The sequence below is a fragment of the Propithecus coquereli genome, unplaced genomic scaffold, assembly GCF_000956105.1.
Source record: "Propithecus coquereli isolate 6110/MARCELLA unplaced genomic scaffold, Pcoq_1.0 Scaffold88, whole genome shotgun sequence".
In the NCBI taxonomy this organism is placed as follows: Eukaryota; Metazoa; Chordata; class Mammalia; order Primates; family Indriidae; genus Propithecus; species Propithecus coquereli.
Window position 1 is genome coordinate 1,416,433 of NW_012155062.1, and position 11,632 is coordinate 1,428,064.

The following is an 11,632-nucleotide window of genomic DNA, read 5'->3' on the forward strand; positions in this document are numbered from 1 at the left end:
AGTGCCGTGGCGTCAGCCTAGCTCACAGCAACCTCACACTCCTGGGCTCAAGCGATCCTCCTGCCTCAGCCTCCCGAGTAGCTGGGACTACAGGAATGCGCCACCATGCCCGGCTCATTTTCTCTATATATTTTAGTTGTCCAGCTAATTTCTTTCTATTTTTTTTAGTAGAGACGGGGGTCTCACTCTTGCTCAGGCTGGTCTCAAAGTCCTGAGCTCAAAGGATCCGCCCGCCTCGGCCTCCCTCAGAGTGCTAGGATTACAGGCGTGAGCCACCACGCCCGGCCTACTTTTTTCTTTAAATCATTTTCTCATGTTACTCTAAGTTCTGTAACATCAGTCTTAATGCATACTATTCTATTATGGGATGTATGTTTTATAACCATTTTGGGACATTCAATTTGCTTCCAGTATTTCGTTATCATAAATATTCTGCAATTCACATCTTTATACATAAAAATTTTTCAGTATTGCCTTATTAAAGACTTTAGGTCGCCAGTCAAAACAAATCAATTCATTCTGCCTTAAGAAAATGTTTTGGTTTACGTAGCAAAAAGCTAGGAGTGGATTAGCTTCAGGCACAGCTAAATGACGGCCTCAGGAATCCATCTTTCTCTCTTCTGGACCAGCTTCCTTCTGCACTGGCTTCATCCTTAGGCCTGCTCCCTTACTTGGTCTTCTGGAAAGACAGCTACCCTTTTCCGATAATTCCCGGTAATTCCAGCAGAAGTCCAAGGAGGGAGGCTTGTCAACATGACTGAGGTCAAACACCTGGGGCTGAGCCAGTCACTGGGGCTGGCAAGGGAATGTTCTGGTTGGCCCATAGGACAGCCCTGCCCCTTCCCCACCTCCCCACCTCCCCACCTCCCTCACTCTGCATACCCAGCCGTCTCTGCTGTTCCTTGAGCCCACTGCTCTTGCCCCTCCACACTCTGCCCCAGGATCCCTGGGACCTGCTGCTCCCTGGGTCCCACTCACAGGCCTTCCCGGGCCCCTCTTCGCACTCCATTCTCTCTCCCTGGTCTTTTATAATTCACAGACTTATTACCACCTGACATTCTGTTTTATATATTCATGCAGTATGATTGTCACCTTCACAGGAACAGTGAGAGGCAACACTGTTTGCAGCTCCGTCCCACACTCAATAAATATGCATCAAGTGAGTTAATGAATGAGGTTGCCAAGCCAAGTGCGTACCCATCTGCAAAGTCAGCCCACTCGAAGGACAAGAGATGGTTGAGTGAATAGTGTGATTCTCCAAAGAAAAAATAAGAAATAGCACAGACATCACCAGAAAAGGAGACTTGATGCTGGGCTGCCCAAAACACGGATGTCAATTCCAACCTCGGATCACTTTCTAAAGCAAATCCCGGCAGTGGGAATTCAAAGGATATGAAGGTTTGGGCTTCCTGGTAAGTACTGCTTCCCCTTTAGCCACTCTACAAAAATTCTCCTTGTAGCAGATAATATAGTGTTTCTTAAATGCAGATCACATCATACCTCTCCCTAACTTAAAACTGATAGCTCCCCATTGCACTGTGAATAAAAGAACTCCTCTCCCTGGCGCCCAGGCTGGAACTGGTCTAGTCTCAGCCTTACTTCTCTGACCGTCACGCGCCCCTCCGCACACCCGGCCCCAGCACACTGGCTTTCTCTTCTGCATGGAATCCACTCATTCTTACCTCAGGACTCTCATATTTTCTTTTTTTTTTTTTTTTTTTTGAGACAGAGTCTCACTGTGTTGCCTGGGCTAGAGTGCCGTGGCGTCAGCCTCGCTCACAGCAACCTCAAACTCCTGGGCTCAAGCGATCCTCCTGCCTCAGCCTCCCGAAAAGCTGGGACTACAGGCATGCGCCACCATGCCCAGCTAATTTTTTCTATATATTTTTAGTTGTCCAATTAATTTCTTTCTATTTTTAGTAGAGACGGGGTCTCGCTCTTGCTCAGGCTGGTTTCGAACTCCTGAGCTCAAACAATCCGCCCGCCCCGGCCTCCCAGAGAGCTAGGATTACAGGTGTGAGCCACCGCGCCCGGCCTCATATTTTCTCTTCTTCCTGGAAGGTCCTTCCCTCAGGCCTTGGCGCAAATGTCATCCTGCAAGAGGCCTTCCCTGGCCACTCTAAGGATGCTCCTCTTCCAGCCTCTCCAGCAAACACAGCCATGTCTTCTTCACAGCACTCACCACTCTTTTTTATTTGTTTCCTGTTTGTTCTGTCTTTCCCATGTAAGCCCCATGAGATCCTTTTCTCTCTGTCCATTGTTGTGTCCCCAGAACTCAAACTAGTACCTGGCATGTCAAAGATCCTCAATAGATATTTATTGGAAAAAAATTGACAAATTGCTAATTTACAAATCAGCAGTAGAAACACACATTTCGTCTCTCACTGAGGCAATTTTCTTTGAGTGCAACTCCAGAGATGAATTCTTTTGTGTCCTCACTGCATGAGTCCTGGAGGAGCGGCCATGGCACCCTGTTCTAACAGGCCAAGCTTCCCAGCTGGACAGAAGTCAGGCACACTCGGTCACAGCCAGGTAGGCTCCAAGGCCCTGGCAGGATTTTACTCTCCCATCTAGTTTAAATATAGCCTGAATCTTAATCCCCATTATGTAAGTGACAAAAAGATTCCTTTCTATTCCAACCAGAGTCAAGGGAACTTTGGCAATGTAACACTGAGTAAAAATTAGTGAATAATTAGCTTACGTCTCTGGGATATGGACAGGCATAATTTCTCTGCATTCCCATCCCAAATTATCCAATGCATTAGTATTTTGATTTATAGAACTCTCTTTAATCTGTTCATTGTTAACATCAGAGTGCATGTATTTTTGTATATTTATTTTTTTAAAGCACTTTAAACTTTAAAAAAAGTCTTGCAAAAAGAGTTGATCCATATAAAAAGTATTTACTATAGAACACCAAAGCACCTTTTTATCAGGTAAAAATCCCTGTAACATATATCAGATTATACTAATCCAATTTCCCTTTACCTGAATTTCTGTTTGAATACAAAATAATAATCTTCATGTCCTCATCTGTTTCAGGCAAATCTTCAGCATTGCTCAACTCGAGGATCATAATGAATTCCGCAATAAAAATTTACTGTGTTCTTTAAAAAAAAGTCCAATACAAAGTTTTCTAGTTTAAAAACAGCACCATTGGAGGAAGGGGATATGTCTAAGTTCAAATCACCCTAAGTAAGTGATTTACCAAAATTCATGCAAACTCAACATTGATTGGTTGATTTTTTTTAACTCGCGTGATCTGGGGTAGAAAATTAAAAGAAAGTGAAAAAACAAAGCAAAACAGTAACTGAAGGATTGAAAGATAAAGACAGACAGACAGACACACACACACACACACACACACACACACACACACACACACCCCTGCCAAAGTACGTTCCTTGTTTTCTGCTAGTTGTGTCACCAGTCAGCGACCTCAACCACAAAGGGCGTTTTCACGTCTATCTTGCCACTGTTGACAATGGAGCAGTTGGTGAGCGGACGGTCATGCCCATCAGTAGCTTGGAGCTCTATGGAGTGCACCACTGTCTGGTGAGAGAAGAGTAGGCACGTGGTTCAATTCTGACCAGCAGCTATGGCAATCCAAAGGTAAAATTAATGCTAACTCCAAAAGCCCAAGTGTGAAATAAGTTTTTTTTAATGACTACAAAAACCATGCAAGCTAACTGTGGGAAACTTAGAATGTGCAGAAAATATATACACCATAGAATAAAATTCATTCACTACCTTGTCACTCAGAGAACATATTGGTCTATTTCCTCCCTTCTTTTTTAATAAGGACTTTATATTAAAAAATTAGATATTTTTGTAAACGCCTAGCTCTAATAAAAGGCACTTCTATTCATCTGCTACTACCTAATATAAGAGTTAACATGGAGTCTGAGTCAGTTCTAGCTCTACCCTATGATAGCTCTAGGCATAATAAAATGGGCTGGAAAGCAAATTTAGAAGTGGACCTACTTCTGGGTTTGCCCATTTTAAAGGAGACCCCAAGCCATCAATCTACGGGTTGAGTCCAAATACTAATGTCGCCCCAAACCCACAGTGGTGGAAAGAAGGCCCTTGGCTCTGCCCTGGAAGGCCTCACAAGTGTGTCACACTGAAGGTGAGGACTGGTCGAGGACCAAGAAAGTAGGCTTTTGATGGCTTTCCCAAACAGGGCTGAGTCTGCTGGCTTGGTTCCCGGACTTCTGCTGGACAAAAGCAGAATAGCAGGTAGAGAGTTGTGAAAGAAATATAGAAACGGGCAAGGGAGCCGAGGATGGTCCCGGGCTGGGTTGGGCAGACTGTGCAGCTGCCAGCTTAGGAGCCGAGACAGCTGCTTCAGGCAGTCGCTGAGGAGAAATGTCGAGAGTAAAAGATAATGAGGATTTTAAGGAGTGTTCCTGTGGGTTATGAACTGGACCCCCTGGACATTCTTTGAGACCTCACAGTACAGATTTGAACTCTCTTTAATAATTTTTGGTTGCTATCTGTGTGTCTTTGGATGTGACTTGGTGTCTTCACTGAACCACATGAGGGTTCTGTTTTTTAATATTTTATGTTTCATTGTAGTAAGAAACACAAAATGTATCATCTTATTCGTTTTAAGGGCACAGTTCAGTAATGTTAAGTATATTCACAATGTTATGCAGCCAATCTCTAGAACTTTTTCATCTTGCAAAACTGAAACTCTGTACCCGTTAAATACAACTTCCCACTTACCACGCCCCTGGCAGCTTCCATTATACTTTCTGTTTCTACGAATGTGACTTCTTTAGATACCTCATGGAAGTGGAACCATACAGTATTTGTCTTTTTACAACTGGCTTATTCCATTTAACATCCTCCATGTTATGGCATGTGTCAGAATTTCCTTTCTTTTTCAGACTGAATAATAGTCCATTGTGTATATATATGGGCCCTGGTTTTATTTGATTCCATTAAAAGGGGCCTTCTATTTATATCAAGTAGTGAAATAAATTAAGTACTTAACTTCTCCTTGTCAAGTCCCTAGCTGCTGCTCCAATGCCCCTAACAATTAAAATGCCATACACACATAATTTATTTACCTTTGAAGAAGCCAGGTATAATAATGGGTCTCTAACAAGCACATTTTAAGATTAAAATAAATCACTAACAGTACTCTCATTAAAAACATAAAGCTTTGAAAGAGAAAAAACATACCAACTTACCATCCCATCGATGACTTTTCCAAATACCACATGTTTGCCATCCAACCATGTGGGCTTGGTCAAGGTGATGAAGAACTGAGAGCCATTGGTGTCTGGCCCAGCATTGGCCATGCTGACCCACCCAATGCCGTAATGCTTCAGCTTGAAGTTTTCGTCTGGAAACGTCTCACCATAAATGCTCACACCTGGGTGAGACAAAAGGAGGAGGAGGAGAGTCAACAGATGTCACACAAAAGTAAACTCTTCAAAGGGAAACGTAAGGCTTTAGTGGAATCAGTTAATAGAACCCTATGGGGGTAGGGATGGGGAAAAGGTGTTCAAACACAAGAAGTAAAGGAGGGGATAAAATTAACTCCTTAAGGAATCAGGGCACCAGGGCCTAAAACAAACAAAAAGCTCTAACTGTGGCACAGGATGTCAGAGTAACCTCTGGCCACAAACCAAGGGCCAAACTGTGATCAAGCAGATCAATGATGTCACTCCGGAATGAGAAGGCACTAAAGGGCAGGATGACCTCCTAAAGCCAGAGGGAAAGGTGGGTGAGCCATCCCAGTCTCTGCTTCTGTCCTGAGGCTGAGATTACTTGTCCTGGGCTGCTCCTACCTCAGCACCCAACCAGGGTGTTCCAAGCACTCAGTATACACCCCTAGCTAATTCCCATAACCGCCCTGAGGAACAGGTATTCTCAGTCCCATTTTACAATGGGAACAAGAGGTCAGAAAACTTAAAAATGGCAGAGCAGCATTTGAACATCTGACTTGCTGACTCTAAAGCTGGTGCTTTTTCTTTCCTCAGCACCAAGAGCACCAAGAGTCTTTAGGTACGATGACTTCAGGGCTCGTCACAACACAGAGAGTGATGGCAAGTGGGGGTGCCCAGTGATCAACCTTGAACAGGAGAACCCAGGGAGGCATGTGGTCTGGAGTTCTAGCAAAGCCGCAGGCAGAGCAGACCTTTCCCCATAGACCATGAGAAGTGTCTGCCCATTTTCCAGTGCCTCAAGGGCCCGCCATGCCTGCCTCCCCTTCTGTGGGGCTCCTTACCCATCAGTTGCCAACCTCAAAACCCTGGCTCGGTGAGAAGACCCAGAAGTGGATCTCAGAGAAAAACAATTTATAACTGATTGGTCAGTGACAACTGAGGTGTCCTGGCAGGAGAGCTCTCCCACAGAGGGGTCTAGGCTAAATTTAAATGGTCCAAAAGTTTCTCTCTCCAAAATTCACAGACTTTTAGACACGCCCACACTGGGCAGGGAAGGTAGTGAGAGGAGAACAATAGCAGAAAGAGTAAAGCTCGGTCAGCACTCCTGCTGGCCCTGGGCAGGAAGGTGGGACGCCAGCACTGAAGGCACAGGCCCCAGGGCTACAGGATTTTCCGGGAGAGCCGGGGTTGCTTCCATGAGCATTCCCAGCAAACCCCATTACCTGGAGTAACCTGAACACAGTTCTTTGCTCCATTCTACATCCCTATACCCTGCAGCATTTTTGCAAGAACTAAAAGTAATCTTCACAAAGTGTGTGACAAACCAAAGCAGTTAATGGTAGCCATTTTTGTTATTAACATAAATGAAGAAACCACTGCAATAAATATAAAATTAGAAATAGTACCTGAAAATGGCCTGTTTCTTTAAAAATTGACAATTAATATCCACCAAAACCAGTATTTGCTGAATCGAAAATCTTAAACCTGAAGTCAATTTAAATTCTGTGTAGTTCCATAAACAGTGTGTGTTCAGGAAAAGAACTCACTACATTTCTGAGAGAAAACAGTCCATGGAGCTGGGTAGCTGTAATCCTCAATGTGAAACAAGCTGAGGGAGACTTGGAACTCAAGAAATTTAATTATTTGTACTTTATTAAACTCAAACTTTGTTTATAAGAATTAGTTCATATTGCAATTTTGACAACTCAGCTATTACTGTAATTTTTTTTTTTAATTACTAAATAAGCTGACAATAAAATGAACGACTCTTGAAAGAAGGCGGGAAAATGCCGGTCTCCCCCCTCGCCCTCCTCCCCCAACACCTGCCTCTGCACACGGCCTTAAGTTCTCTACCTCTTCTTTCCAGGGCTGCAGACCAGTAGTCTAGCATTTTAATCACTGCAAAGTACTCTGCAAAATGAATATATCTCCACCGTGGAAAGACAAAGAACACCAAAGCAATCCCGCTTCAAATCGGGACTCCTCGCTCATTCACACCTACCAAGCTTCTGGTAGATAAGGCCCTCAAAGCTCTATCCTTCTTAAAGAATTAGAGTTGTCTTTATGACTTTGTTCCTTAAACTTGGGGTTTTAATATACTGGGTTAATATATTGGCTTAATCTTAGGTTTCCGCTGGGCAAGTGGGAAAGGAGAAGGGCAGAGACCAACATTACCGCCAGTGCCATCTCCAGCGGTGAAGTCACCTCCTTGAATCATGAAATCCTTGATGACGCGATGGAACTGGCTTCCTTTATATCCATATCCTTTCTAAAGAGATTATTTCCATGAAATACATAAGCAGATATAACCCATACTGAAAGATAAACCCAGTGTTTATCTGGGAATGACACAGTGAGACCCCCAGCTCTACAAAAAAGTAAGAACAAAATGAGAAAATTAAATAAAATATCTATAGAACTTGATTAGGTCCCAGCAGTGATTTACTGGGAAAAATTTATCATTAGCTGATCAAAAAATAAACCAACTACAGAAGTAAAGTATTAATGTGAATAAGAAAAAAGAGAGCAAAGTGCATTTTCACTTGATGATTATTTCCCCCCAATTTCTAGAAGCCTTAGGGCACTGAGTGCCTGAATCGTACAGATTTTATAGGAAAATAAAGCAAAATATGACAAGATGTCACAGGTTCCTCTGACATACTAATTTAATACTTATTGTCCCAGACTTCTTTATATTCAGCTTAAAAGCAAGAAGATCCAATTTTGTGCACAGTTAAAAGAAATAAAACCAAGATCTACCTCTCCTGTTGCTAGAGCAACAAAATTTTCCACCGTCTTGGGCACAACTTTTCCAAAAAGGCCAATCACAATTCTGCCAACATCCTTGTCTCCAATCCTCACATCAAAGAAGACCTGTGTGTGGTTGAAAGGCAGAGTAGAAGGTTATAATGTGGAAAAGCCACAAATACAAGGCAAGTCAAAATTAAAATCTGAGAATTGATCCAAATAAGAAGGCCCTGTCCACCAGTATTTTATAAAGGAGTCATGAAGGAGCATAATATCAACTAAAGGTACTCTAAAACCATTGCATGGGTGCATTTCACTCACAAATATTCATTCAACAAACATTTATTGAGCACCACCCATGGGCCAGGCACTGTTCTAGGTACTGAATTTAAAGTCTTGTCCAATACTATTGGAGTCAGCCAACAAAGTCTTCAAGAATTCTTCTCCCCTCATACGCCAGACAAATATTGCTGCTACTTCCTGCTTCCTGGTTTTGTGGATGAAGATCAGAGTGGAAAATGTGGCTCTTTTAAAAGGTAATGCTAGGCCGGGCGCGGTGGCTCACGCCTGTAATCCTAGCTCTCTGGGAGGCCGAGGCGGGCGGATTGTTTGAGCTCAGGAGTTCGAGACCAGCCTGAGCAAGAGCGAGACCCCACCTCTACAATATATAGAAAAAAATTAGCCGGGCATGGTGGCGCATGCCTGTAGTCCCAGCTACTCGGGAGGCTGAGGCAGAAGGATCACTTGAGTCCAGGAGTCTGAGGTTGCTGTGAGCTAGGCTGACACCACGGCACTCACTCTAGCCTGGGCAAAAGAGTGAGACTCTGTCTCAAAAAAAAAAAAAAAATAAAAATAAAAGGTAATGCTCTCTAATCTGGCAGGAGAAAAAAACTGGTGAGGAGAGAAAAGGGCTAACCATCCAGATTTATTTTTTTGTAATTTCAAACAGTGCCAAATTCCCAGTGAGTTCTCAATAGATGTCTGCTATCCAAGAAACTGTGAAAGATGATGAAACACACAGTGGTCCTTCAAATGGCCTGCCACTCGCATATGGGCATAGTACGGCACCAGGTCCCTGGCCTCATCCAATGGACGACAAAACTTACGCTTGGGTCCTGACAAAGCCATTCACCCTGCAAACTCAGATGCTGGATTCAGTCCTCATGTTCCCAAAGTTACCCGAGAAGAATTTATTCTTTCTTTACCACAATGTTTTAGAATAGAAAAAAGAAAACATATATCTAGAAGTGAGTGTGTCTAATTTTTGCAGATTAAACTTAGAAGTTCTCTCTTTTAAGCTGTTTCATCTGAAATTATATACATTTTGCTTTACAAATCACTGTGTTACGATGATTCTGAGACAGACCGCCTGAAAAGGCCATGGAGTCGAAGGGCATTCTATTAGCGAGTTTAGATTATATGAACCAATTTACTGTTTGAATGGGTAAAAAAAGACATTCAAGAGATGGCTTTAAAAAATATAAGAAGGGTTGTCAAAGAAAAAAGATGTCTTACAGTTTAGAAAAATCGCTAAGTAAAGACTGTCAAGCTTTAGTTCAAGACAAGAGCTTCTGCCAATACATCAGTACGTCTGTCACTGGATGATGTGGTATTTAGTGTTCCATGTGGCATTTTAAGATTTTTACATGGCCATAGCAGCAAAACTTTTATTATTATTTATATAGAAGTGCTTTATAGAATGCATAAAAGGCCCTGCCCTGGAGACGAGGCATGCAGAAGAAAGCAGTTCAGTGTGGCTGGGGGTAGGAAGCTGCTTCCACACCCGTGTGAGCCCGGTCGGTGCAGAGCTGGTGTCAGAGAGAAGCAGTGTCTCCAAAGGGATTTCCAAGCCAAGGTGAAAATTCAATAACCGGCAAAAATGAAGCAGCACCGGAAAGAGAATCAGGAACATAACCTTAAAAGACACCAGAATCATATAAGACACCAGAAAAGCCCCCCAGACTTTTAAAGTAAAGCAGAGAGAATAAAGCCTGTCAAAGTTTAGAAAGCAAAGAGAATAAATCTGGGAGAGCAGCATGAGAAGATGAAGGAAAAGAACCTGTTACCCAGCATAACCCTTCAATAAAAATCTTACTTTTTTACACACAGCCTAGCATACATACGAATACGATTTTTCCCCAAATTGTAGTATCCTTCATGAGTGAATGCAAGAAAATACGGTTTTCCCAACTCTAATGTAAAGGATAAAATAAAATCTTATTTAGTCAACAAACATTTACTGAAGATCTATGTAAAAGGCTACGTGAAGGCACAAACTGCATGAGGAAATCCCTGTCCTAAGGTAGCTTAAAATAAAGAGGTAGGATGAGCAAACGCGTAACCACAGTACAGGGCAGCATGTGCGGGGCCGGAGAACACTGCGTACCCAGGCTGAGGACGGGCGTCCTGGAGGAGGCAGGATGGGATGGGACGCCGGCCTGGGAGGAGGGGCGTAGTTTCCAAGGACAAGAGGGCACAGGCCCTGCCCTGCAGAGTTCTTTCTGGGACCAAAGCTCCAAGGCAGGAGTGTGGTCTGTGTGCAGAGAAGCACTGCAGCCTTTCTGACCACAACAGGGGTTGCGGGAGACCGGGAAGGGAGCCACCCACCAGTTCCAGAAGGCGGAGGAGAGAATGAGTTTCATTAGGCAACAGAGGGAAGGGAAAGAATAGGGCCATGGAGGCTTTGGGAATGTTACCCAAGCGGGGAGAAAGAAAATCTGGAGGCTCTTACTCTAGGATCACAATGGCCTGCACTGGGGTGGGGACTGAGGGAATGTATGGTGTTGGGGAAGGGGGGCATTTAAATAAAGGGGGAGAAGCTGGAGGAGGAGGGAGAAAGAGGGAAGGAAACAGGCACAAATATCTTATATAATTAATCCTCACCACACCCTGGAGTGGGGGCAGGAACTATTATTAATTTACAAATGAGAAAACTGGGAATGAGGGCAGTTAAGTGATGTGAGAGCTGGAATCTCAACCCCAGGCTGCCTCTAGTTAAACTGTGACCTATCATTAATAGGCTCTCCCAGTCTGGGCAGGGATCCCCTAAGGGGTAGAAAGTGTTAGTTCCCCCCAGTGCCTGGCACAATGTCAGGACAAGCAGTTAGGAAACGTTAAGGGGTTCAGTGTGGACTAAGCACTTTATCTGTGATGGTTTGGATGTTGTCGCCCATTGAAACCTCATGTTGAAATGTGATCCCCAATGTTGGAGGTGGGGCCCAATGGGAGGTGTTTAGGTCATGGGGTGATTCCTCAGGGACAGCTTGGTGCCATTCTCCAGGCAGAGAGTGGAGGGAGGGAGTTTTCTTTCTATTGGTTCCCAGGAAAGCTGGTTGTTAAAAAGGGCCTGGCACCTCCCCGCTTGCTTCCTCTCTCACTCATGTGATCTCTGCACACACCAGCCCCCCCCTCTTTCACCATAAGTGACAGCAGCCTGAGCCCCTCATGAAATGCAGGTGCCCAATCTTGAACCTTCCAGCCAACCA

The 11,632-nt window shown here is 43.8% G+C and overlaps 1 protein-coding gene across 1 annotated transcript in view; it reads right to left on the bottom strand.

The window, feature by feature from the left end:
- Positions 1-3,236: 3,236 nt before the first annotated feature.
- The window catches only part of PPIC (peptidylprolyl isomerase C (cyclophilin C)), a 25,615-nt gene continuing 17,219 nt past the window's right edge, over positions 3,237-11,632 (bottom strand). The window contains exons 2-5 of the mRNA XM_012664326.1: positions 8,160-8,273; positions 7,575-7,668; positions 5,199-5,383; positions 3,237-3,552 (exon numbers count right to left, since the gene is read on the bottom strand). Coding sequence (XP_012519780.1) covers positions 3,424-3,552; positions 5,199-5,383; positions 7,575-7,668; positions 8,160-8,273 — 522 coding nt within the window. The 3' untranslated portion in view covers positions 3,237-3,423. The remainder of the gene's footprint in view (positions 3,553-5,198; positions 5,384-7,574; positions 7,669-8,159; positions 8,274-11,632) is intronic.